Source organism: Branchiostoma lanceolatum, chromosome 8 (genome assembly GCF_035083965.1).
Source record: "Branchiostoma lanceolatum isolate klBraLanc5 chromosome 8, klBraLanc5.hap2, whole genome shotgun sequence".
In the NCBI taxonomy this organism is placed as follows: domain Eukaryota; kingdom Metazoa; phylum Chordata; class Leptocardii; order Amphioxiformes; family Branchiostomatidae; genus Branchiostoma; species Branchiostoma lanceolatum.
The window spans coordinates 14,209,172-14,237,102 of NC_089729.1; the positions used below are offsets into that span (position 1 = coordinate 14,209,172).

Below are 27,931 nucleotides of genomic sequence, written 5' to 3' on the forward strand. Positions count from 1 at the left end.
TGAGGAGACTTCACCCCAACGCGATAATGGTTCATTCCGATACCTTTGACCCGCTCGGCTCTCAATTAACGCCGACGCCATTTCTTTTTATCAAGTCCTGCACAGGTGTTGTAATTTTACGTCCGGTACTTTTTCAACACATTAAGAACAATGGGTGATGATAAAAACATCCTTATCAACCAAATACTGTGCGATGAGTTTGGATAAATTGTGATGTATTCTAGACTTATCCTAATAGCTTGATCAGTTAGTTAACAAGTGTTGGCAAATGTAGGCTCTACATGAATCTGTTAATCAGTAATCTTTCTTATCGGAAAAATAAAGTTGAGGGCACCTGCACAAATGTATAAAAGTAATTCTCAACAGAACACACACAAAATCGTATTGTGTCATTGAACTTACTGTAATTATTGCTTACTACTAGTTAACAAGTTTTGACAGGAAAAATATCCGAAGCTCAAAGTCTCACTCTACGAGGTACATTGAAACATTTGCATTAACTTGTGTGGCTTTGCGGCGGGTGTTCACAAGCAAACAAGTAAGCTAAGTAACGACTATCTCTGTGAACGCTTACCGTAAGAGGAAACAAAGAGCCAGAGCACAAAGTAGAACATATGAACTCCGACGGTTTCCATGCTGAACCTACGACACGCCTACCACAGGTAAACAATACCGGTCCAGGTCGGCCGTCGTTATGTAGAGCACCGTGGGAACTATGTACTTAGTGTCACTTACTCGTTTGTTTGATATATCTCAAGCATGTTTACCCTTTTTATATGTAGGCCGACGCCGTTGCAAAAGGGCCCCCTAGCTTTCACTCATCATGATGACAATGATATATACTTTTTCAGTCTCATTATTTCAATGCTGCACAAGCATTCAATAGAGAATACTGGCCTAAATTAGTTGTACAGTGAGTAATGAACTAATTAAATTTGCATTATTCATCATGTTCAGCATGCATTCAATTGTGGCGTAGCTAACGGTAACGAGAAACTATCAATCAACAATTATAATTCTTAGGAACCTTATTTATGTGGAACATGCTTAGGATTGCAAATATTAATTAAAGACTAGGCATTGCTGTGGGTCTGATGCATTTGCTGATGAAGTTTTTTAAAGTTCATCTTTTAAAGTTCATCTTTCTTTACAGTAGCAAGTTGGGGGATGATCTCGTTCCAAAGTTTCACTTTGTCCGGCTTCAGCCCAACATCAGTGGTCGGCACTACGTCCAGCTTCATGTAGACCGGGTTGTCAGGTGTGTACTGAGGCCAGGTCGGCAGGGAGGGGCTGTCAGTGGGTCCGCCGGAGGAGTCGGAGGGATCGCTGTAGCAGATGATTAAATTTAGTAAAAACTCAATATCCGAAGAGCCAAAGTCATAGGATATGTCACGCAAACATCCTTTCTTCCAGTCAGAAATCTGTCAATGATATCTAGCTTGTCTGTGTATGAAGTGGCAAGTTCTTACCCAGTTCGAGCGAAGTTTGCCCAGTACGCCATCATAATGAGGCTGAACTCCTCGTCTTCTTTACTGTAGTCTAATGTTTTCATAGGTCCTTTGAGGAATGGGTATCCCGAAATCATGAAAAGGTCGTCCATATGGTCACATCCCACCCATTCGGGTCTGTTTGGGTGGATGGAAGGTCGGTACTGGTTCTCGTAGAGGAAGACACGAGTACCAGCATCTGTCAAGCAGGATTCAATTCAATGAATTAATAGCATATATGAAATGAGATACAGAGATGGTGGGCGATGAAATGTATCATGATCAACAATCGAAAATACAAAACCTTTCGTTAGCATTGATTGTACGGTGTAACCTATCATTATTTAACGTAGCGATACCAAATGTCGTCGGATGTGCTCAAAACACCGTTTTCAGCAAAACATAAAAAACATACTATTAGACAGATCCAATTAGTAAACCATGGAAAGGATACCAGCTTCACATCAGCTTTACCAAAGACAGATGCATGGCCAGTAACTTTTTCTCCGCCTGTTCGGCGTTTTGCAAGCATGTTTTATACTGAGGTCCGTGGTGAAAAAATGTGACCTATTGTCGCTCATTTCATTTTTGTAGTGTAGTGCAGTCCAATTCAAAGACACGGACTCGATATTTATCTTCGCCGAGTGCTAGTACTTGGAGAAGATTATGTTTTCGGTTGAGACATCTGTTGGGTGGGTCTGTATGTATGTTAAGAGCATAACTCAAGAAAGCTTCGATGAATCTTAATTTTGGTAGGTGTGTAGTGGTTGTGCAAAGGAAGGTCAAGTTCGAAAATGGATCACCTTGCGTTTTTCAACAGTACTGTAGCGGACTTTTAATTTTTGTGTGTTTGTATGAAGACAAAAAAGTGACGGAAACGTTGATCGATCTTCATGATTTTTGTAGGTGTGTAGATGTTGTAGAAACGGACGTCAAGTTCGAAAATGGTTAACCTGGCATTTTCCGTCGGTACTGCAGCGGACTTTGTGTGGATGTGTATTTGTATGTCGCCAGCATAACTTGAGAAGCTGTTGATGGTTCTGTATGATATTTAGTGGATGGGTAGGGTTTACAGAAGGGAAGGTCAAGTTCGATTATGGGCCTTCTAGCGGATAGCTAAGGTACTGCAGCGGAGCTTCAAAACTTTGGGCCATATTTTCAGAAAGTGCTATGGTCATGATTTTTCTGTGGTCGATAGTTCATGCCACAGGAAGTAAGTTGTGTAAGTCTTGGCCGCCTAGCGTCTTGTTTGAAACTGCAGTGGGTGTTTTTGTTTTGATATTCGGACATGAATAACCTGAGAAGGGGTAGACGGCAGATCGTCGTGATGTTTGGTATGTAGAGAGCTCAGATGGCGCTTTACATAATCAATGACTAATTTTGCAAATCAGGAGATAATTAACATAAATAGTAAGGAAAGTTTGTAAATCCACTGCATAATGGGACATGTGACAGTGTTCCCGAAAACAGGCCATAGAAACAGAGGGCCTTGTCTAAAAGTATAAATTAACAGATGGGGCATATAAATAAATAGATGGGACACTCACTATACTCAGGTTTGTTTTTAACGTGTTCAGTTTAAGCATTTTTGTGCATCACATGGTTGGCGACATAACGAAAAGAGAACAAAATAGAAAGCCCGACAAAAACACCTAAAAACACGTCAAAAACCAGCCGGACCCACTCCTCTGCTTGGAGAGCATACTGAACCAAAACTGCACCACTGCTAGGTATGGAAAAGTCACATGTACTATGTCTTTCAAAATGAGAATGATTTGGAATAAAGATTTATTCTATTCATATATATTGACTGTACCATTTCATCAACACTTTCAATATTTTTTCATGACCAATTATAACATATATCAGCACACTAGACACATATACTAGTCCTGTACCACCAAATGATTTTTAACCCTATCTAGACTGGACTCATTCTCCCCTCCCCCATCATAACTTCCAAACGGTATGGTGTATGATCAAATTTGCAGGGGGTGATAAGCATGTTAACATTTATCACTCTCCATAATAAGCCTTGATTATTTGGCGAAGATAATGTGTTCGTGGAACTCTAGTTTTTATATATGTGCACAGAAAAAAGAGATGCAAAAGGCAGTTATAAAATTGATACTTACCGGCATGGTTTTCTGCAACGAGCATTGTAGGAGCTGTAAACATGGAATCTCCAAACATGTGTGAAAGCTGGTACAGAATCGACAGCGGATCGTCGGGCGTATTCGGGTCCCGATACTCAGCGACGATGGTGTCCACAATTTTGTCCAAGTTTAGATTGTCCTGAGCGTGATACCAAATGTAAACACATATTATAATTACAATAATCATTTCCCGGTCGAGTTTTGGTAATCAGCTAGTTTAAAGCTACATTCTTCCACGAGCCATGCACCTTGAAGCTTTTGATAAATAAATTTCTACGAATTGTTTATTGATCAGAAATTACCCGTGCAATGGCAGCCAGTGCTGAATTGCTGCAGGGTTTTACAATCACTTAATACACAACAGATATGTATTTGTTCCACACTTGCACTTTGTGGAACCGTCGCAAGGGTCCGGACGGCTGTCATTTGGCGCCAGAAAGTGACCAAAATACGACCTTCCTCAACCGAAGTCAGGTACCCATTCACAACTGTTTGTTACCAAGGTGATGGAGGCTGTGATGACCGGTTGCCTTGGTGATAAAATATTCCCTGAGCTCCTACTCGACTTATTTTCATAGTGATAGTAACACAGGCGAATCAAAGAGCTGTCACCTAATTTCTAGATATCTATCCACCTTCCCCATGTTCGAATGACCGAGTCACTTACAGCACGTGAACTTGCAGTTTATAACACCCGCGATCTCTGTAAGTCACCAACCTCGTTTGGGCAATAATTTAAAGAAGTACCTAGCATGTTAACTTTTCAAGGCACATAAATGACAAATCTTACATCTCTTTGAATTATCATTGCAAAACCACGATTCTCAATTAGCATATTTACCTGGTCAACCATTGATGATGCTTGTGTCCTCACTACTTTGACGAGTTCCTCTTTAGATATGCCAACACGAAGATCCCCTTCGATGAAATATGGCAGCGATGCCCAGCCCATCTCGTGGTTGTTGAGTCCGAGAAGATAATCTGCCGTGTTGATTTCTCCTTTCTCCATCAGATCCGCGGGATCAGCCGTCAGAAATGTCCCATCTACCACCGGCATTAGATATAGTAATTGCCCTAAGGCCTCGAATGACTCCAAAAGCTCCTCAGCCGACTTTTCTTTCAGACAGGTCGTTATGGTTGCCGTGTCTTCCGTCTCACAACCGACCTTTTCTGCAAAAATTTTGGTGATTGCGAGTGGCTGAGGGTCGACTGGAAACGTTTTCCAGGTACCACTCTGTGAGATGGCTCTCTGGAACAGACCTTTACTGAGGGGTGACAGAAGATGGTAGGAGACACTAATACCCCCTGCCGACTCTCCAAATATGGTGACTCTTTCTGGATCTCCACCAAAATTTTTGATGTTCTCCTTCACCCATTTCATGGCACGGACCTGTACAAAAAGAATATCTCACTTGTCAACATGAATTTACAGTAAGATAGACAAATTAAGAAATAATTTTTGGATATCAATAATGGCATCGAAAGTAGTTGGCTTCTATTGACCTGGTCCAGGAGTCCGTAGTTTCCCGACATGTTCTCGTCCCCCGTGCTGAGGAAACCCAGCACACCGAGACGGTAGTTGAAGGAGACCACCACGACGTCTTGGTGAGCAGCAAGAGCCTCCCATCCTGGTGGTGACCCCATACCAATTATCAGAGCCCCCTCATGGATCCAAACCAAGACCTGTGGAAAATATTCGTGAGAGTTAACGTCAAACCTACAGAATGCATTGTTTTCAAGAACATTCTCTCTCTGATTCAGTAATATTCATATTCGTTTTACTTGCAGCGGTGTCAAATGAGCTTTGCACTTCCTAACCTTTATTCAGTATAGATTTGCTTTTAAACACAGGAACTGCTGATTATGCTTATGAGTATGAATAAGGCAACTTTGAGTGAAGGAAAGTTGTAGCACGTATCTTAAATGTTATACTTTTAATTGATGAGATACTATAAAAAGTTTCAAGACGCCAAATGATTTTAATCATTATGACTGATGTATTATGAGTGTTTCTCATAGATTATGCAAATACAGTTCTAATTTGCATAAGTTGAATTCAACAATGTTCACCTTTTCAAAACTTCCAAATGTCAAAAGTATGAAATTGCAATCAATTACGAGTTTGGAATTAAAGTAGTTTCTCATTGATTATGCAAATTATGTCTATTTGCATATTGCTTTTCTATCTATCAACATTTCTCTCTTCCTCCGTTACAAATGTCCTTGTTAGAATAGTCTTATTATCGAAAATAGCAGGTGAATGAAATTTCCTCATTGAATATGCAAATTAGATTATAACTAGCCAAATTACCTTTTAATTATACCAAGAATCACTTAAGGTATCTACATACCAAACATTATGATGATTCATTCACCGCCTCTTGGGTAATAGTAATTCTCATTATTTCTGTGAATGAAGTCCTGATTTGCATAATTGATATCTATCAAGATTTCCCTCTTTCTCAGGTACATATGTCACATGTTTGAGAGTCCTGTTATGAAATACAGTGGACTTGAAAAATTTCCTGATTTATTATGCAAATTACCACCTGATTTGCATAATAAGTATCTAAAAACCTGCTCCTTTAGTTCCAAAAATCCACTTGGGGGCCCAAGCCCACGCCACTCTCTGTCCAAAGAGCTATCTACCACTTAAAAACCATGATCATAGCACGTGCAGAACACGAGATATCAAAACAGGAAGTTCCGCTGCAGTACCGCAACAAGTCACTAGGGGAGGCAAAATCTAATCATTTCCAGGTGTCATCAAGACCTACTCACATACCAAATATCAATCCAATCAATCCAGGCCTTCTCTAGTTATGCTGCTAGTACACACACATACATAAATACATACATACACACACACACACACATACATACACATACAAACGCTACCGAAAACTTAACCTTCTTGGCAAAGGTAACTACCGGTAAAGCGGCGTCTTTTCCTGGAGTAGGAGTGAAGACGTTGATTGTCAGACAGTCCTCGCTCATGGTCATGTTTTCTACAAACTCAGTCGGAAAGTCATTATCACTGTCTCTCAGGACATTGCGATTTTGGGGACAGTAAGAGCCATATTCCACGGCCTCCCTGACCCCCTCCCACGGGAGGGCAGGCTGGGGCGGGCGGTACCGGAGTTCTCCAACAGGTGGCGCTGCGTACGGGATGCCAAGGAAAGTGTAGATGGGCTTGTCGGGAAGGTCGGTTGTGTGGGTGGTTGTTCCACGGACTTGTCCAGTCACCGTAGACATGACTGGACCATCATCTTGACCTGTTTCGGCACCTAAATGAATATTGCGTACGATACATTGTATTTCTAAACAATGCACGGGTCATGCAGAATCGCCTCCTCAAAACATTTGAAAACATGACTTGGAGCCTGATCAGTACACAGACAGTAGTCCAGTGATCAATATGAACAGGTAGTCTGTATTGATTTACAAAAAAATCATGACAGACAAATTAACCTTGTGGGAAAATAGGAATGAGGAGACTGTACCCCAGCAAGATAATGGTTTGGTCCGTGACCTCTGGCTGTTATCTCGGGCGACGCCATTTTTGAGGTGTTATAATTTCATGTTTGCTACTATTCTAACGCATTGTAAAACGCAGAGTAATGTTATCCAATACACATTTTGATTCGGTCAGATATATTAAGGACCGAACTTACGTAGCTTTTATTAACTGATTACTTAACGTGATTTTAAAGACGGATCTGTAATGTAGGCTATATTTGTGCCAATCATTAAGCTTTCTTATTGGTTAAATGTTTACATAAAGGCACCTGCACAGAGGTGTCTACTCAGACAAATAAATCATCATTAAGCACACAAAATCCTACTTATGTCCTTAATTCTACTGAGAAGTTTGGGTAATACATTCTGACAAGAAAAATTACCGAGGGTCACATTTTGAACTGACGCAGTGTAACACGTCAGTGCAATAACTAACTTACGGTATAACAACCATAATTTTGCGGTGGACGAGCAAGTAAGGCCGATTTCTCTACACACTTACCGTAAGAGGAAACGCAGAGCCAGATGGCAACATGTACAAGGCAAAATATATGAATTTCGAAGGTTTCCATGCTGAACCTGCGACACGCCTACCACAGCGAAAAGGCACCCAGAAAAGTACCGGTTCCGGTCAGCCGACGCTCTATAGGGCGCCGTTGGAACTAATGACTTAGTGTCGATGTCGTGTTTTTTGACCTAGTTAAAATGTTTACTTCTTTAGAACGCCGCCATGTTTACCTATTTAGACTCATTGTTCTGATGCTGCACGAGCATTAAATGGAGACTCCTGGCCTAAACTAGTTGTACATCGAATAATTAGGACAATTTGAATTTTCCAGTATTTTTCATTCAATTTCAGCCAGGTCGGCGGGGGGGGGGGGTATGTAGGACGCAAGCAAGCAAACAATAGACTGCAGTTGGCCGCACTGACACAGATAATGAATAATTCATTTGCAGGGAGACTTTTTTCCATATACCAAATATTTAGTTACACCAAATATACCATGTAAAGTGACAACATGCCAAAAGGGGTACAATTTTCAGTATTCATCATTTCCAGCTTTTATTCAATTCAAGCGCACCCGACGTTAACCCAAAACTACAAGCCAACAATATTCTTAGGAACCTAACTAATGTCAAGCTGGTGTGATATATTTGTTAAATGACATTAAAGCTCATCTTTCTTCACAGTACCCATTTGGGGGATGACTTCATTCCATAGTTTGACTTTGTCCGGCTTCAGGCCGACGTCAGTGGTCGGCACCACGTCCAGCTTCATGTAGACCGGGTTGTCAGGTGTGTACTGAGGCCAGGTCGGCAGGGAGGGGCTGTCAGTGGGTCCGCCGGTGGAGTCGGACGGGTCACTACAGCAGATGGTCAAAGTTAGTGAAAATTCATTATACGAAGAACCAAAATCATAGCATATGTCACCCAAGCATCCTTAACTTCAGTCAAAAATGTCACTATCTGTCATTTATGTCTAGCTGGTCTTTGTATGAACTGGCAAGTTCTTACCCAGTTCGTGCGAAGTTTGCCCAGTAGGCCATCATATTGAGGCTGAACTCCTTGTCTTCTTTAGTGTAGTTTAAGACTTTGACAGGTCCCTTTAGGAACGGAAGTCCCCAAATCATGAAAAGGTCGTCTCCATGGTCACATCCCACCCAGTCGGGTCTGTTCGGGTGGATGGAAGGTCGGTACTGGTTCTCGTAGAGGAAGACACGAGTACCGGCATCTGTCAAGCAAAATTTATCATAAACGATATCAATAACTTTGCATAATGAGAAATAATGATGCTTAACTGTATCAACGGTATCAACCATATTGTAAGTGACTGCAGAATATGACAAAAGTCTTCGTAACATAGGTTACACAATATTCATATGTACAACCATTGTGCATTATAATAAGTTGCGTTGCATGTACTGAAGACTGGCACTAGTGGCATGAGAAGGCAAATAAGCAGTGTCACCTTAATTACGTCAACATTTTGTTATATCTAAAAGATAAAAGAATTGTATACACACAAATATAGTTTTATTATTCTAATACAAAAGTTAAGTTTCAAATGCTACTTACGGGCATGTTTTTCTGCAACAAGCATTGTGGGTCCTATCATCATGGAATCTCCATTCATTTGTGAAAACTGGTGCAGAATCGCCAGCGGGTCGTCAGGAGTAGTCGGAGGCTTATACTCTGAGACGACAGTTTCCACAATTTCGTCCAGATTTGGATTGCCCTTCGAGTGATTCAAGATACAAAAGTGAAAAGAGTATAAATCAACTTTTAACCGCGTCCAAACACAACATAGAAATATTATCTAATTTTAGCATGCCAGTCAGCCTTCGTCAGCTTCAAATGACCAGCAGAGAGCACGTGACATTGCAGACATGTGTGGCAAAGAGTTTATAACGCCCCCACCCTTGTCCCTGTTAGTCATCAAAATCTTCTACACCTCAAAGCACTACATGTATATTTCAAGGAATCCTTTGAGTATTCACCAGATATTGCAGCGTCAACATTTTAAGATGAGCTTGCGACATAAACTCACATTCTTTAAATCAGCTTGCAAAACCACTCTAACTTAAGCATTCAAAAGCGGTGCAAAATTCACCTGGTAAGCCATTAACGTTCCAGTCCTCACTAGTTTGACAAATTCTTCTTGGGATATGCCCACACGGAGGTCCCCTTTGATGAAATTTGACAGCCCCAGCCACCCGACCTCCTGGTTGTTGATCCCAAGAAGATAATCTACTGTGTTGATTTCTCCTTTCTTCATCAGATCCGCGGGGTCAGTTGACAGAAATGTGCCATCCACTACCGGTACAAGGTATAGCATTTGTCCTAAGCCAAAGACTAACGAATCGAACGACTCCAAAAGCTCCTCAGCTGACTTCTCTTTCAGACAGGTCGCTATGGTTGTCGTGTCCACTGCGACGCATCCGGCTGCTTCTGCAATAATCTTCGTCAACGGAAGCGGCTGAGGGTTGACTGGAAATGTTTTCCAGGTACCGCTCTGTGAGATGGCTCTCTGGAACAGACCTTTACTGAGGGGTGACAGAAGATGGTAGGAGATACTGACACCACCTGCTGATTGTCCAAATAGGGTCACTCTTTCCGGATCTCCACCGAAGTTTCGGATGTTCTCCTTTACCCATTCCATGGCACGCACCTGTACGGAAATAACTCTCTCTTATCAACATTGATTAACAGTAAGATAGGCAAATTCATGCAAAAAATTGTACCAGGCATCATCAGTGACGTTGTTATCACTGACCTGGTCCAGGAGTCCGTAGTTTCCTGGCATGTTCTCGTCTCCCGTGCTAAGGAAACCCAGCACACCGAGACGATAGTTGATGGAGACCACCACGACGTCTTGGTGAGCAGCAAGAGCCTCCCATCCAGGAGGTGACCCCATGCCCGATATTAGGGTTCCTCCGTGGATCCACAGCAAAACCTGGAAATAATATTCGTCAAAATATAATTCTACTGTATTGGTTGTTTTGATGAACACATACAAACAGTTGAGGTGTCTCTTGAAAAATAATGTAGACAAATATTTTCTAGAATCAACAATATTCAAATTCTTTGTATAGAAATAACAGTAATAACAAATAAACTTTACATTTCCAAACAACCTTCGATGTTACAATTCAAGCAAATGAGCTACTGAATAAAGCTCTGACATAAGGCGATGAAGAGTTGTAGCTTAATATAGCGTTTTTGAAGTATCTGTCTTTTATCAATGATGTAATCTCAAATATTACCGGTAAAGCGGCATCCTCTGCTACAGTAGGAGTGAAGACGTTGACTGTCAGACAGTCCTCGCTCATGGTCATGTTCTCTCCAAACTCCATAGGAAAGTCAAGATCAATGCCATTTAAGAACACAAGATTTTGGGGACAGTAAGAACCATATTCCACAGCCTCCCTGACCCCCTCCCACGGGAGGGCAGGCTGGGGCGGGCGGTACCGGAGTTCTCCAACAGGTGGCGCTGCGTACGGGATGCCCAGGAAAGTGTAGATCGGTTTGTCAGGAAGGTCGGTTGTGTGGGTGGTTGTTCCACGGACTTGTCCACTCACAGTGACCACAACTGAACCGTCACGTTGGCCATTTGCAGCACCTAACAAAGTTGAGAGTGTATGATATTTGTCAAACGAAGGTTTAATAGCTCACATGTACACATATATAGTTCAGTCCTAAAAAGAGGGGAGAATTTACCTCATCCCGATAAACCTTTTATGAGACCTGTGGCCTTTGGTCTCGCTCTAGGGCGACGTCATTTTCTATGATGGGATTGTAAGTTTAAGCCTGGGACACATTTTAGAGGGTCTGTATGGGGAGTCCTAGCTAAGCTGAATGTAAGCTGAGGAGAACTTTCTACGATTAATTGAGAATTGACTTGCTTTTTCAAAAGGTTTGGGAAGAAGTTTATTGTAATTTGGAGAGTTTTATTGTATTCATTGGGCATGTTGGGTGTCCGGCAAAACTAGTCTACTAACAAGTTGTCAATAACGCTTTTTAATTTACGGCAAATTCATCATATCATACCGTGCTATGTAGAATTAAAGCGATCAAATGTGCTTCACGACTTATATAACGACAACGCTTAACGTTGAATTAGAAAGAGCCATCTACGATTAACGGTATTTGAATAGCTCTCTTCGCCTCACAGAAATAAACATACAGAACCTCTTTTGACGCATTAAAACACCGAGTAATGACGAAGACATTCTTATCAACCAAATGCTCTCTACGATGCATAAGTCCAATATATTCAAAGGCTATCCCTACTTGCTTGAACCAAGGTGGTTTAGAATTGAAGCTTGGACTTCGTGCTAAACCAGAGAAGGCCGACAAATGTAGGCCATATGTCATACGATTACTTATCTGTAGACATTGTTTGCCTAAAGATAACATACGCCTGCACAATTGGGTCTATTGACATAAATCACGATGGATGTAGCATGAGCAGAAAGAACACGAAATTCATTGTGAAGTTTGTGTAATACTTTGTTAGAATAGATTACAAAGTCTCAGTGCTTGATATAGATCATTTTGAACTAGGCTACACATGACACATTATAAGTAATACGTGCACTCAACAGTATCTCAAGAAAACTGTGTCAGGTAACCTGTGATTTTGTGGTGGCTGAAACACACGAAGGAACAAGTAACGAAGCGTTCTCCGAACACTTACCGTAGGAGGACACAAAAAGCAAGATGGCTACAAGGTAGAACATGTTGGCTCGGCTGGTTTCCTTAGTCAAAGTCGTCATAACGTAGGAAAGTACGACACACCTTCCGCAGTTAGCTCAAAATGGCTTAAGCGGCGGTCGGTAGCAGAGCACCGTGAGAACTATCTGATCAGTGACGCTTACTTGTCTGATCATTTATCAAGCTTGTCCTTATTTGGAGGTCGGCGCGGTTGCAGAACAGCCAAAGTTTACTCATTGAAAATGATTTCATCATTTCCACATTTCCATGATGTATGCTTGGTCATGACACCTTTTAATTAGTAATACGTACACAGGTCACATTATTGACAGCCCAATCATTTACCACCTAGAAGTATTATTTAGCTTTTGCATTAATTACGCAGATTAGGAATGAGAACGTCCGGGCCAAATGATACAAAAACGGAATTTCTGCTGCAGTACCAAGGTAATATAACAGGGGCACAAATGTAATGTCTATTCCATTATACTAGATCATTCCCCCTACGATTTTATTATGATGATGTGTATGGTGGTTATTGATCCCAATGATTTTGTACTGTATTATTATGTATTGTATTGTATTGTATTGTATTCTATACTATGTATAGTGTAGTGATTTTACTGCAGGTTATGTATAAAAGTCGTATGTTCGTCTGTATTTTGTGGGTCAGCCGTTACCAGCGAGAGCTGCCTTGGCTGACCCAGTGTAATGACTCGTCTTCATTGTCAATGAATACAAAATACAATACAAATAAGACATAGACCCTCCCAACACCTACCTAAAAATTAAATATCATCATAATCAACACACACACACACACACACACACACACACACACACACACACACACACACACACACACACACACACACACACACACACACACACACACACACACACACACACACACACACACACACACATAGAGAGAGGGAGATCCATTGGTTGCAAAACCTTTAATAGAGACGTTTGGCCTAAACTAAATTTAGTTGACATGTACAACAAGTGCAGTTTTTTTAGTACAATTTTCATTATGAGTTTATACAAACCTTTGACTTTAAAACATATCAACTCTTAAATTTCTTCTATTACAATGAAGCGAGGAGAATTCGAATCCATGAAGTTTTTAATTATTGTGGTGATTTGTAGATGTATCTGTAATTAATGATCGAATGAAAGAGTGAATGAATGAATGAAGACCTTTATCGTACGCATATATCCACCAGGTTAGAACAAAGGAATAGTACACAGATTCTCTATACAATTCTTTTGTTGTGACCTTTACTTGACGAAGTGGGTATATGTGTACAATGAATAAAGGTCTTCATTAATTCATTATCGACTATGGCCTACTTCTATTTAGTGGTAGCGCTGTCAATAGTTACTAGAAACGTCAAGTCAACACTATATTCTACTAGAAACTAATTTCTGTTGAACATGGTTGGATTGCAGGCTCAGATTGTGGTCTGATACTTTTGCTCAATGACATCAAAGCTCATCTTTTGTTATGACAGCTAGTTGTGGAATGACTTCGTTCCAGAACTTCATTTTCTCTGGTTTGTACTTTGCGCCAGTAATCGGCATCACGTCCAGCTTCATGTAGACCGGGTTGTCAGGTGTGTACTGAGGCCAGGTCGGCAGGGAGGGGCTGTCAGTGGGTCCACCGGTCGAGTCGGAGGGATTACTGTAACAAATAATCAAATCTAAAAAAACAAAAACCAAGAATCTAAAAGACAGATCGATATGAAAATGTGTCATCCGATACCCCTACTTCTAGTCTAAAATACCGTTGTCTGCCATTTATGTCTAGCTTTGGGCTTGTTACCTCCATGAAAAACGGAGGTATAGTTTTCGTGTGCACGTGTGTGTGTGTGTGTGTGTGTGTGTGTGTGTGTGTGTGTGTGTGTGTGTGTGTGTGTGTGTGTGTGTGTGTGTGTGTGTGTGTGTATGTGTGTGTGTGCTTGTGTTTCCGCATATCTGTGGTCAACATAACCTAAAAACTGAAAATCGCTGGTGGGAGAGCCTGCAACGGAGGCTTTTGATGGATTGTATTGATATTACATCTGTGTGTAGGTGTTAGGACGATGAAGGAAAAGGTCGAATTTGTGACCTTGTTTATATAGTGACCCATGCTTACCCCGTTCGTGCAAAGTTTGCCCAGTAGGCCATCATACTCAAGCTGACTTTTTCATCCTCTTCATTGTAATTTATGGGAGGGTCCGGAAATTTGATAAACGGGAGTCCCCACACCATGAAGAGGTCGTCGCAGTGGTCACACCCCACCCAGTCGGGTCTGTTCGGGTAGATGGAAGGTCGGTACTGGTTCTCGTACAGGTAGAGGCGACCTCCAGCGGCTGCCAAACAAATTACATGTAGATTAATGCACATTGCTTAACGTTGTTTTTTTTGCTATGAACGTTTTGACGATTTAAAGTGCCCGGTATATATATACTTGCAACATTGCTATTGTATTAATTTGCAAATAGGGAGAAACAGAAATAAATTTAAAAGAAATAAAGAAGGCATTTGCACGCATGATTGAAAAGAATAAAAGAAACCATAATGATTTACGTTATCTTGATAGCAGGTACATCGTGCAAACTTTTATGTTGGGGCTACACTAGACAGTAATTATAAGCGCTTTCACGGATTTAAATACGCATGCGCAGGTCAAAGGTCAAGGCCCCTTACTACTAAACACTTCTTGTCTCGATCATGCTTTGTAAATGCCCGGATGTATATTACCTTCATCGTTTGCCTTATATCATATCAGTGCCCAGACGTGTTTTCCGCCATGTTTCAGGGACCTTCAACTTTGACCTGTTCATGCGCAGTTGGAGCTGTGTAAGCGCTTATCAAAAAGAACCTTACCAACGCGCGCATCAACAAACGAAACGGTCGGTGCAGAAACTAGGTAATCCCCAAACATCTGGCTGTACTGGTACTGGATAGCCAGTGGGTCGTCGGGCGTAGTCGGGTGGCGATACTCTTTGACGATGGCTTCCGTCATTTTCTCTGCGTTTGGATTACCCTAACAGAAACAAGAAGAGTAACATTAACTACAATGCTATTCATACAAAAATGGACCCATTGTCAGGAAAGGCACGTGCTGTATTGGAGCTTTAACGTAGTAAAAGATAATTACTTCTCACAAAATAGTGTATATGGCGACGCCAATCTTCTGTTCCTATAGCCCTTGGGCCACAAAGTTTTGTAAGCGCTACAACAGGGGTAGTCCACGGGTTGAAAAAATTCACATGCTTTTTTAATATTCCTTGTTCGTGGCGTAATTGTCATGGTCAATATAATTCACATTTTGTTGTAATTATATCAGTTCATGTATCTCATATCCGATAAACCCAACATACAAGGTACTACTAAGCTATGGCTACTTACCGTGTACTTGTACTCTAAACCTTGCATCACCCCCAGAGCAAAGTCTTCGTGGGACATCCCAACACGAACGTCCCCTGCTGTCAGCTCCGATAGCATCAACCATCCAAACTCGTGGTTGTTGAACCCAATGAGATAATCTGCCGTGTTGACTTCTCCTTTCTGTAGCAGTTCTAAGGGCTCAGCCGGTAGGAAGCTCCCATCCACAATGGGCATGAAGACTAGCTCACCAACCGTTTGGCGTAAGGAATCGTGTGTTTCCAACAACTCTTCAACAGACTTTTCTTTGAGACAGGACGCTAAGGCAGTCATGTCCTCCAGGTTGCAGCCTGCTGCTTCGCCGACCATCAGAGCAATGGTTGCCGGTGGCACCGGGAAGGTCTGGCAGACGCCGCTCTGTGAGATGGCTCGCTGGAACAGACCTTTACTGAGGGGTGAGAGGAGGTGACAGGACACACTGTCGCCACCTGACGACTCTCCGAAGATGGTGACTCTGTCAGGATCTCCACCGAAGTTTCGGATATTCTCCTTCACCCATTCCATGGCACGGATCTGAGGTGTAAGAGTGTTAGAGCTTAGTAAGACTTACTGTAACAAATTGAGTAGTTGGGTAAGAATAGCAGAGAGAGGCTCTTTGATTGTCGTGGTTGACGTTAAAGATCTCAAGTAACTCATGCACGTCCTCTGTATTCCTAATCCTAGTCTTTCCTCACCAACATACTGCGTTCCTGATTTCATACGTTTCACAACATATGTATACATCCGCGAATACTTTCATCAGGTTGATGGATGACTGAATACCAAGGTTCTTTTATTCACAGCCAAGTATTTAGAAGAGCCGAAGTTTCGATGACTGTCTGTCATCTTCATGAGAGCAATAATGACATAGGTTCAGAGTGCACTGAAGCTCGATGTTACTGCTAACAACGGAGTTTCATTTTATGTCTATAGCTAAATCTTTTGACAGATCAAGTCATGATTCTTCATTATAAGCTATCTGTCAGGAAGGGACGCGAATAAGGAATAAGGCTAGGGTAGTCTCTACCAGACTAACTACACCGGATATAGGGAAAACATTTGCCGGGGGACTTTGGCCATGGAGGGTTTCATTCGCAGGCGTAGTTGTAGGGTTGCCCATTGGACCCTCTTTCCGTAGCCGACTCCCTTCATACAATTGACTCTATTTGGCCAATTTCTACTATTTTCCCAGCGACCCGCGGAGACTGGTAGAGGCTAAGGCTAGGGTAGACTGGCGCCGCTTGCACAGACTTACTTTCTACAGGCTGAATCCCATAATTGACAGGCCCCTACACTTTACATAGCCAACAGGCAAGAAAAGGGCTGTCAAACGTCACCTACCTGAAGTTTGAATCATGGAAATCTCACATTGGCAGCGTGGTCTGACCTCTAAAGTGTCCATCTAGTGATTTTCCGTCAATTCCTACCGGCGCAAAGTGTCGAGATCGGATCATAATAAGCCTAGGTGACCTTTGACCTCCCTACACAAGAAATAAATACATCCAAACTGCACCTATTTCAAAGTGTACCGGACACTCCGAACATGGCTAAAACCCTGTTTTTCTAACTAAATAAAATAGCTACAACCCTCACCTGTCAATTCCATCTCAAAAACGCCAACATTTCCAACAAAGAGGCCTCCTGCAGTTACTTTTACAATGAAAATGGCCCCTTTGCGCATGACTGTAATAGTGAACTTTGCCCTACAAGCTTTGTCATCCACACAGCCATGCTCAGTGTACAAATCAAGATAACTACAAGATGACTATTGTTTCCTACACATGCCTTTGATGTAAAAGAGTCACTGACCTGGTCCAGGAGTCCGTAGTTTCCCGGCATGTTCTCGTCTCCCGTGCTGAGGAAACCTAGCACACCGAGACGGTAGTTAATGGAGACCACCACGACATCTTGGTGAGCAGCAAGAGACTCGAATCCGGGAGGTGAACCATAGAGCACCATTAAACCTCCCCCGTGGATCCACAGTAGAACCTAAGGAGATTATTTATACATTTGATTAATCCGTATCTAACTTTGTTTAGCCAGTTGGAATTTCTATACCACTGTGACTAGTATTGAGATTTTTTGTAAATTTCTTTGACAAAATACAGCATATAGCAATACCATCCTTTGGTTTCTTACTGATGATTTTTGTATGTAAGTAGGCGTTGGGAAGAACAAAATCAAGGTCGATATGTGGCCACCTGGTATGTGACCTTGGTACTGCAGCAGAACTCTGTTTTCTGTATCTTTTTCTAAATAATAGTTTATAGATAGAAGTCTTACCGGTAAGGCAGAGTCTGCTGATACAGACGGAGTAAAGACGTTGAGTGTCAGACAGTCTTCGCTTATTTTGCCATCTGTTTCAAACTTGAGAGGGAAGTCAAGCTGGTTGAAAATTGTGCCATTTTGGGGACAGAAGTGGCCAACTTCCACGGCGTCCCTGACCCCCTCCCACGGGAGGGCAGGCTGGGGCGGGCGGTACCGGAGTTCTCCAACAGGTGGCGCTGCGTACGGGATGCCCAGGAAAGTGTAGACCGGCTTGGTTGGGAGGTCAGTGGTATGCAAGACGGTACCTTTTACTTGTCCGGTCTTCGTTGATACAATTGGACGCCCCGCCGTATCTGAGCAAAACGTAGAAATTGTATCAACGAACAAGATACTTGGAGCATTTAAACAAAACTTTAGAGAGGAATATACATTTTTTATCTGCAAAAATAACAATACCTGCCGATTCAAAGTAAGATTACACTGACATAACTGAGAAAAGGGAATGTGGATAATCAATACTTATTCCACCCATTTTTTGTTTTTCTAGTAAAGATTATTGCAGCGCAATGACTATTCAAGAAACTATCTTGAACACGTGATCTCAAATCTTTAACTAACTTAACCAAGTGCTATAGAGACAGTAATGGTAACCGGCCTATTGACCTAAAGAATGGCAAGGACTTCAACTAAATGACTAATCTCAAGTGGTTTTCTTACCTGCGGCAGCCAAATCAGGAATAATTTCATTCCATAGTTTGACTTTGTCCGGCTTCAGTCCAACGTCAGTGGTCGGCACCACGTCCAGCTTCATGTAGACCGGGTTGTCAGGTGTGTACTGAGGCCAGGTCGGCAGGGAGGGGCTGTCAGTGGGTCCGCCGGTGGAGTCGGAGGGATCGCTGTAATGCATCATCAAATTTATTCAAAATCTATATATCAAGACTCCAAAAGGTACCGCGATATGAAAGGATGCTATCTATACGTCAAGTCTAAAATGCTGTCACTGTCTGCAATCATATGTATACCTTCTCTAAGTATGAAGTGGCCAGGTCTTACCCAGTTCGGGCGAAGTTTGCCCAGTACGCCATCATAATGAGGGTGAACTCCTTGTCGTCTTTGGTGTATGTTTGGTGATTAACACCTTCAAGGAACGTGAATCCGAAAATCATGAAAAGGTCGTCCGCATGGTCACATCCCACCCAGTCGGGTCTGTTCGGATGGATGGAAGGTCGGTACTGGTTCTCGTAGAGGAAGATACGAGCACCGGCATCTGTCAAGCAGGATTCAAGAACGTACTACGTTAACAACATTATTTTATAAAATGATATTTATAATAGAGATACTATCAAAGCTAAACTGCAGCAGCCCTTTGTGAGAGTAGATTACGTTCTTACGATATTTAAAAGAAATCACATTGTTATCTAAATAAGTTAGATACTTTATCTTTAAAAAAAGTGTGCACACAACTTACAACGAATTATCTTAACACGAAAAAAAAACTTGTACAAAAATACCACTTACCAGCATGCTTTTCAGCTGCTAGCATTGTAGGACCTATAAACAAGGCATCTCCATTAAAACGTGAATACTGGTTGATGATCGCCAGCGGGTCGTCGGGTGTAGTGGGATCCCGATACTCAGCGACGATTGTGTCCACAATTTTGTCCAAGTTTGGATTGCCCTGAGCGTGATAAGTAAACAAATCAGAGTAATGATTTACGATCCAAGATGGCGGAAGGCAAGGGATAGCTAAATACATATGACGTCATTCTATGACCTCGTTTGTACGTCAATGCGGTCACCATTCACTTGGCAGACTTTGATATCGACAAGCTACCCTAATTACGTCATTACAGGAGTGATTAATATTTTCATGCATAACACCCCCTGCAAATTTGATCATACACTATATTTGGAAGTTATTATTCACCCCCCCCCCCCCAGTCCCAGGAATCCAAAAAAAGTCCAGTCTAGATATGGTTAAAAGGGGTATGTGACATAGATTACAGGCTTTACTCTTTCTTGAAAAATGTTACCCACTCTTCGCATTTTATTATTTGAATGTGTTGCGTATTCACCTGGAAGACCATTGATGTTCCACTCCTCACTAAACTGACAAATTCATCTTGGGATATGCCGACACGAGGGTCCCCTTTGATGAATTTCGTCAGCGCCATCCACCCCATCTCGTGGTTGCTGACTCCAAGAAGATAATCTGCCGTGTTGATTTCCCCTTTCTCCATCAGATCCATGGGATCAGTCGTCAGAAATGTTCCATCTACTACCGGCACGAGATATGGCACCCCTATAGCCGCGAATGACTCTAAAAGATTCTCAGCCGACTTCTCCTTCAGACAGGTCGTTATGGTTGCCGTGTCCTCCCTCTCGCAACCAGCCTTTTCTGCAATCATTTTTGTGATCGCGAGTGGCTGAGGGTTGACTGGAAGTGTTTTCCAGGTACCATGATGGCTCTCTGGAACAGACCTCTACTGAGGGGTGACAGAAGATGGTAGGAGATACTTATACCACCTGCTGACTCTCCAAATAAGGTGACTCTTTCTGGATCTCCACCGAAGCTTCGAATGTTTTCCTTCACCCATTCCATGGCACGGACCTGTAAAGCAAGAATATCAATTTTGTCAACACACATTAACAGTAAGACGTGCTTATTTTCTTAAATGGTAATAATTTTCACTTTTTCACTGATAATGGCATCATTCCTGCCATTGCTGCCACTTACTTGGTCAAGGAATCCGTAGTTTCCCGGCATGTTCTCGTCTCCCGTGCTGAGGAAACCCAGCACACCGAGACGGTAGTTGATGGAGACCACCACGACGTCTTGGTGAGCGGCAAGAACCTCCCATCCAGGAGGTGACCCCATACCAATCGTTAGTGCTCCCCCGTGGATCCAGAGCAAGACCTAAGAAGAATATTCGTCATATGAAAATCTGAGGGCTCAATTTTTTATTAACTCAAATATATACAAACGTCGATAAGATTCCTCTGGAAATGCAATTTACCTTTGTTGGAGAAACAAAATTATGCATGCACTCTTTTTTCAGCAATTACAGCAGTAACATAAAGGTTTTACACGCTTAAACATCATTCCGTGTTGTTATGCTTTCAAATAAAGAAGCTGCTAAATGAATAAGGCAACTTTAAGAGATAGATTTAACATAATGTTATCTAAGCTTGAATATCATTCAATTTATAAAGAAGAGTTCGTAGTCACAAATCTATATACTAGTATCCCCATACATCATCCAGAGTGAAAATCGACCTTCATTTTTTCAAGGAGGTAATGGGATTACTAATAATGTCAAAGTACCGGTAAAGCGGCATCCTCTGCTACTGTCGGAGTGAAGACGTTGACTGTCAGGCAGTCCTCGCTCATGGTCATGTTCTCTCCAAATTCAATTGGAAAGTCATGATCCAAGTTGTTGAAGGAAGTAAGATTTTGCGGACAGTAGGAACCGTATTCCACGGCCTCCCTGACCCCCTCCCACGGGAGGGCAGGCTGGGGCGGGCGGTACCGGAGTTCTCCAACAGGTGGCGCTGCGTACGGGATGCCCAGGAAAGTGTAGATCGGTTTGTCGGGAAGGTCGGTTGTGTGGGTGGTTGTTCCACGGACTTGTCCAGTCACCGTGGACACAACAAGACCGTCATTCAGAGCGGCTGTAGCACCTAGTGGGGAAGGATTAAAACAAGAGTTTAAAGACCCCCAAATCTCAGTGAAATAGATTTTCGAAAGAGTTTTGTCATCAAAGTTTCAATTAAAGGTTACAGTTGACCAAATCCATGTCCATTGAATGTCTTCCCCAACAAATTACACATATGAGGGTCCGATCCTTCCGTAAAATTGTAAACCGTGAGTTCTGCTGCTGCACCCAGGGAAGACATCAGAATTTCCAAGATCCAACTTGAATTTCGTCATCCAAAGATCTACGTAGTACATTCCTAATATCATTATAGTCTATCCATATTTTCTCGGGTTATACGCTGACCAACGTGTGCGTAAATACAGACGGACAAGCAAACAAACACGGACAATACCTCCATTTTTGCAGAGGTAACAACTAGTTTCCCAGTCCCGCGCCAAAGGTTTAAGCTACTGCCGCCGATCTTGATAACTATATTCAAAAAAATATCTGGCAATAACAGTAGCATGAATGATATACAAGTTTTATCATTTATCATATACCAATTTTATGAAATATCGTACTTCCTATACTAAAATATACAAATACCAACAACTTAACATTTTATTTCAATTATTGTAGTGTTTTCTTGCTGAATGTATGTATGCATGATTTTTTATGAATTCAAGATGGCGGATCCAAGATGGCGGATTCCAGCTGCTGCTACAATGCATATGACAGTTGACGTTGTTTCTGTTGCCCTTGACAACAGCGTCACCCTTGGCACACATGAACATTTTATCAGAAAGCTTTTAACTGAATTTCTATTTCTATAAGGACTATCTGAATCATACCAGTTTCAGCAGCCCATAAAATGACCTAACTGACGTCACTTTCCGTTATGTAATATCAATATAATTGTCAAAATTTTTTTATGTCTCTCGTGCATCATGCTCTTTAAATTTGGTGGCCATTTGCTGCATGATTGAAGAGTTACAGATGAAGGGCCCCATAAGCACTTTCCCTTTTTTCTGGAATATTTTCAATTTTTCTCCAATCGGCAAATGTTTGAACTTTCAGTCTAAATTTTCAATGTTTTTACAGTACTGAAGTTGGTAGCAGAATGACATGGGTCCAGGTGTCCCGTTGTCGGCATTACAACATGCCATCGCCTCACGGCTTCGTGTGGTCTGGCAAATTTGTCCGCGGGAAATGTCATTGTGCATCCAGGATGTTTGTTTGCTTGTCTAACCCAGTTTTTGTGCCGTGGACGTCTCGGCAGGTCCCATCAATTACAAGTGTTTGAAGAATAAACCACTATCGTAGTCACGATTTTGAAAACAAACTTGCCCTGAAACGGCTTCAACCACCATTATTGTAGATGGCCGTTTTACTAATCTCCAAGCAGATATAAGCGGTATAAGGTACGGATCAGTCTCAGTCTTCTGCTATGGGATAACTGATCGACCCAATGTCTCGCAACATTTTGGCTCCACCAGATTTTTCTCCGTGCGATAGTGCCCGTGCGTGGAGTAAGGGTAAGGGTTACCGCCGGGGGTAAGGTTAGGGTTGGATCAGGGGTAGGGAAAGCCTCCACAGCTTGACCCCTAGGCCTCCTCCCAAAATCCGCTCAGATTTGGAACTACTTGAAAATGACCACGTACACCGAGCGTGACGCAATTTTCTATACTGGAAACACCCTCCAAGTATTGTCGGGGCAAATAGTTGACAGGGGAAAAAAAATTGGCTCGACCGATGACACCGAACCCTCCTTCAACCCTACCTCTACTTGGAGATTACGCCTCACGACCTTTGCTCACGCTAACCTTGCACACCCTACTACATGCAGTCTCCAAGCAGATGTAAGGAGCCGGCTCAATCTCAGTGTCTTACATGTGTCTTTAAAACACTTAGTGCTACGTCTTTCCTGTTCCGCCAAACCAAGTTGCCTAAAAAAGGCATAAAACACTGAGGCTGAGCTGGATCCTTACATCTGCTTGGAGATTTAGCACATTGTGTCCACATGCGGGTTTTTAAAGTACATTTGACCTCTCACAAGACATTGTACGTGTGCATAGCAGCAGCGTTAATCCTCAAACACCGAAACCTTTTTTTGCGACTAAAATGACTGAATGGGGTAAAAAATGACCCTACAATGTTTTGATCAGTAAAATTCGCTGATTGTTATCCGTACATTGCTTCATCAATGTAAAAATGAATGAATGATTGAATGAATGAACTTTATTGCTCAACAATCGCACATGGTACAATGTATGGCATCAAATCAACAATACTAAAGGCTAAACTATCCTACAATTCTAAGTACAAAACATCATCGAAACAAGTATATGGGTTAGAATATAGTCATGTATGGGTAATCCTGTCTCGCTTTTGGAATGATTTATGGAGGAAATGACCTATGTAGATGGATATAAGAGTCGGACATGACAAAAGTACATGGCAAAATATCGCTCTGTGTACCAGATATAGGGTGAAGTTTGTCTTAGCAGTAATTGTCTGTAACATCGCATCTCTCTCTTTACTATAAGTTGGACAATTCATCACAAAATGAAATTCATTTTCAATATTTTCATTACATGTAACGGGGGGTGCCCAAATATCGGACGTTTTTTTACGCGCTGGAACTCACGGCGCTCCATTGCTGGTTGCCAGAGAATGGTCATGTTTTAAAGAATGAATTTTGAACACATTCATCTAAAGACCATACTTGGACAAAAAATGTATTCATACTGTTCATGGGCCCTTCATGCTCCGCGTTACATGCGGAAGACGCTGTGAGACATTTTCACGAATGTACCTTCTGATTTAGTGCTACGCCAGATAGTGTGCCTAACTTCCTACGCTTTGGTAATTTTGCTCTCTTCGGAAGTTAGTGATGAAGTTAGGGAAATGTAAATTAGGCTTGAAGTCTGCTATATTCTAGCTTTCTTTTGACCGGAAAATTTTGACTGTGTGCACTCCTCACGTCATGTGAGAAGGGCTATATCTAGCGCATCCCAGTTCATGTTTCCACGGGAAATAGGCTACTACGCGGCCCGACGTACGTATTGAATACGGCCCGACTTACGAAATCATTACGAATAAACGACACCGCTGACATCAACAATACTCCGTCTACTTATTGGGAAATATCTTCGCCATCTCTGTATTCAGTTTCCTTTTCATAGACGGTACCAATCACATGTTAGAGCGTAACAAAGCTGTGCGTTGAATCGTCCCGCCAGCATCGCGGCTCCAAAAAATGGCGGGAAAACAACGTCGTCAGACGACAGCAATGTTTACGTTGTTTTTCTTTGGTCGGTTTTCTTCTCAACAAACACTTAAAGACCCAAATTTTTAGTGTTTTATGAAGTTATTTTTCTTATGTGTATAATAGCTGTGTGACTTATGTATCTGCTTAGCACAGGTCGTATATTTAGGTGCCGGGCCGTCTAGCTACGCAGTGACCCTCTACTCAGCGCTACCATCATTATTGTCAAAATACTACTTTTCGACAAAACAAGAAATGAATATGTACACATATGTTTTGAATGTAAATGACAATTATGTGCATGAACTTTGGTTATTTACCTTCCTTATCAGCTTAGTCATTGGACACAAACACGGCGTACTTATGCAAAATAAGATCAGTAAAAAATCCATGCGATGTTAGGGCGCGTCCGAAGTTCGGGCAACCCCCGTTAGGACATAATCTCTGAGTGGCTGGTGTGTTGTGATGTCGGTCCTTTTCAATTTCTAAGCAATGTGCACTGATTCTCAGTTTTGTTATGCTAGTTGCAAACAATTTATTATGAATTGATGTGAGATATTTTTCCATGCCAAAGTGCTTTTTTATTTTAGAATAGGTGTGGAGTTTACTGGAATTTCTAAGTTGTTCCCTCCAGCCAGAGAGAACATTTCAGACGTTGTTTAAATATGTTTCCAAAATAATTGGCATTAACTGCGGGGTTAAGCCAAACATTTTGGAACCCATGTCTACATAATATGTCCTGAACGTGAGTAGCCCAGTCATGTTCTTCTTCGACTGAAGTATCATATACTTTTTTAACAATCCTATCATTAGGTGAATTCTTCAATCTTAGCCAGTATTTGATCAACTGTGTTTGACTGTCAATGAACAATGGGAATACTTCTAATTCACCCCTTACGGCGGCATTTATAGAACTTTTCGGAACGCGGAGTAAAATTTTAGAGGAATGTTATGGCATTTTTAGGTATGAATAATTCCCGTTCATTATCATAATTTGTGCAAAAAGATCAGAAGGATCACTTCTTGAACTATTCCTATTTAGACCGGGAGGGGATTTTTGAAGCCTACGCCAAATTTCATGTTGCATAACTAATGAACGGCTTATGTCCTTCAAAAAAATTTCAAATTAGTAAAGTAAGTTCATCGTTTTTCGTGTTGCCATGGCAACGGGTTTTTGACAGGCATATTTTACAAAATCTTCTAATTTCAGTTCAAACAATGACGTTTCGAGGCATTGTGGGTACGCCAAATGTATTTTCCTACAGTGTTATCATCTTATGTAATCCAATGTAACTTTCATGATTTGACATTGATATTTTATGCTGATTTGATGACGTCATCGGTCAAAATCCAAGATGGCGGTAGAATCACATAAAATTACGTCATAATGACATCATATTACGTCATTATGACATAAATTTTATTAGGGTAATACTTAATCACATGTGCATCATCCTCTGAAACTTTGGTGGTCAAACAATAAGTAGTTTAGGAGTTACAGAGAGTTGGTCTCAAAAACAGCACATTATTTTTGCTGGGGTCAAAAATGACCCCAGCGGACTCAACACAGACTTTGCTATGTAATGTCAACAGTATTGTGCCGATCTCCCTAGAAAATGAGGAGAGATTAGAAAAGATGTCTACTCACAAAGTCACGGTAGGAATTTATTTTCAGATTAAACATGTTCAAATAGCACGTCAAAATCCACACCTGGGGTAAAAAATGACCCCGTTCGGGTGTTTGAGGGTTAAAGTGGTGGTACCGAATGTAACGGTACAAGTTTTGCATGGCTTGTATATATATATATGCCTCAGTAACTTACCCTTATCGTTCCACTCTATAAGCTTCTATTATTATACTATGAGAACGTTCTGTAAATGTCTAGTGCAGCATGCGCACTCAATCAACGTTAGAAACAGAAACAAACAAAAAACGTCGCCGGGGCAGCTAAATGATCCGTAAGCCCCGTTTGCAATTTGCCTTCGCATTGAGAAAGGTTTAAGCTTTTGTCGAAAGATTGCAAGGAAGGTAGAACCGACGGTCGACGAGGATTTGCTACGACAAATCTGTGACTGTCCCAAGAACGCTCTCAACTCGCTGTCGTCGACCTATCGCACGACTGCCCGAGATCTTAGAGGTGCCACTGAGGGTCGCAATACGTCACCGAACAATGCCTCCATTCATGAGGTAACCCTGTCCAAAATAACTCTTAAACATTCTTACTTGACCCATTCTTGCAGTGACCCGTAGCGAGGATAATCATGTTTTCAGCGAAGGAGGCGTATTTTTATGAATTGCAAGTAGCATCGCGCCGGCCTCCAAATATACTAGACGTAACGGTGGCGTATGATCCTGCTAATTCTTGTAGTGAACCGTAACGAAGATCACCGTTTTTAGCGAAGCTAGGGGGCTTATTTTCATACATTGCAAGAAAGTAAAAGCATCGCACCGGCCTCACAATATCATACACGTAACGGTGGTGTATGATCCTGCAAATTCTTGCAGTGACCCGTAGCCCGGATAGTCATGTTTTCAGCGAAGGGGGCTTGTTTTTATGCATGGTAAGTGGCATCGCACTGGCCTCCGAATTTAGTTAAACACGTATAACCGTGACTTTATAGAAAGGTGTAAAAATACAACACCACAGTGTATATTTTTTCTAGCCCAAAAACAGTCAATCACAGCCATTGACAACACAACACAGTTATCATATATGAATATTTGCCGCGTCTGGCTTGCTTATTTTTACACAGTGCTAGCGCTCCGGGATTCTATAAATGTCGGTATCTCCCTACCCTAGTTCACAAACTTACCGACATAGCAGAGAAGCAGTGTGGCGATCGCAGCGAGCACCCGTACCGCTGCCATGTTCGCTGCAGTACTACAAATGCCTTTCGGTGTGACTCAGCAGAGGTTCACCCACGGTGATTGACGTGACCTTGGGGTTGTTTCCTTGGCAACCAACG

General features: G+C 41.9%; 4 protein-coding genes across 4 annotated transcripts in view; all 4 read right to left on the reverse strand.

Moving 5' to 3' along the window:
• Positions 1-2,134: 2,134 nt before the first annotated feature.
• On the reverse strand, positions 2,135-6,915 carry LOC136440668 (pyrethroid hydrolase Ces2e-like). Its single transcript, XM_066436765.1, has 5 exons — positions 6,537-6,915; positions 5,147-5,360; positions 4,485-5,033; positions 3,623-3,782; positions 2,135-2,172 (listed from the first exon to the last, which is right to left on the reverse strand). Exons 1-5 carry the CDS (start codon positions 6,896-6,898, stop codon positions 2,135-2,137), a joined length of 1,323 nt encoding a protein of 440 aa, XP_066292862.1. The 5' UTR covers positions 6,899-6,915.
• Positions 6,916-8,122: 1,207 nt separating this feature from the next.
• LOC136440669 (pyrethroid hydrolase Ces2e-like) lies at positions 8,123-12,438 on the reverse strand. The gene is made up of 7 exons (XM_066436766.1): positions 12,360-12,438; positions 10,927-11,282; positions 10,437-10,616; positions 9,774-10,331; positions 9,239-9,398; positions 8,678-8,894; positions 8,123-8,526 (listed from the first exon to the last, which is right to left on the reverse strand). The coding sequence occupies exons 1-7, from the start codon at positions 12,436-12,438 to the stop codon at positions 8,331-8,333; spliced, it is 1,746 nt and encodes a 581-aa protein (XP_066292863.1). The 3' UTR covers positions 8,123-8,330.
• An 880-nt stretch (positions 12,439-13,318) lies between these two features.
• The window catches only part of LOC136440265 (uncharacterized), a 34,437-nt gene continuing 19,824 nt past the window's right edge, over positions 13,319-27,931 (reverse strand). Inside the window, exons 13-19 of the mRNA XM_066436195.1 lie at positions 18,776-18,954; positions 18,074-18,411; positions 17,600-17,779; positions 15,776-16,324; positions 15,251-15,410; positions 14,517-14,733; positions 13,319-14,063 (exon numbers count right to left, since the gene is read on the reverse strand). Coding sequence (XP_066292292.1) covers positions 13,868-14,063; positions 14,517-14,733; positions 15,251-15,410; positions 15,776-16,324; positions 17,600-17,779; positions 18,074-18,411; positions 18,776-18,954 — 1,819 coding nt within the window. The 3' untranslated portion in view covers positions 13,319-13,867. The remainder of the gene's footprint in view (positions 14,064-14,516; positions 14,734-15,250; positions 15,411-15,775; positions 16,325-17,599; positions 17,780-18,073; positions 18,412-18,775; positions 18,955-27,931) is intronic.
• Positions 20,463-27,886, reverse strand: LOC136440432 (pyrethroid hydrolase Ces2e-like). Its single transcript, XM_066436477.1, has 4 exons — positions 27,779-27,886; positions 21,384-21,739; positions 20,796-20,975; positions 20,463-20,669 (listed from the first exon to the last, which is right to left on the reverse strand). The coding sequence occupies exons 1-4, from the start codon at positions 27,831-27,833 to the stop codon at positions 20,463-20,465; spliced, it is 798 nt and encodes a 265-aa protein (XP_066292574.1). The 5' UTR covers positions 27,834-27,886.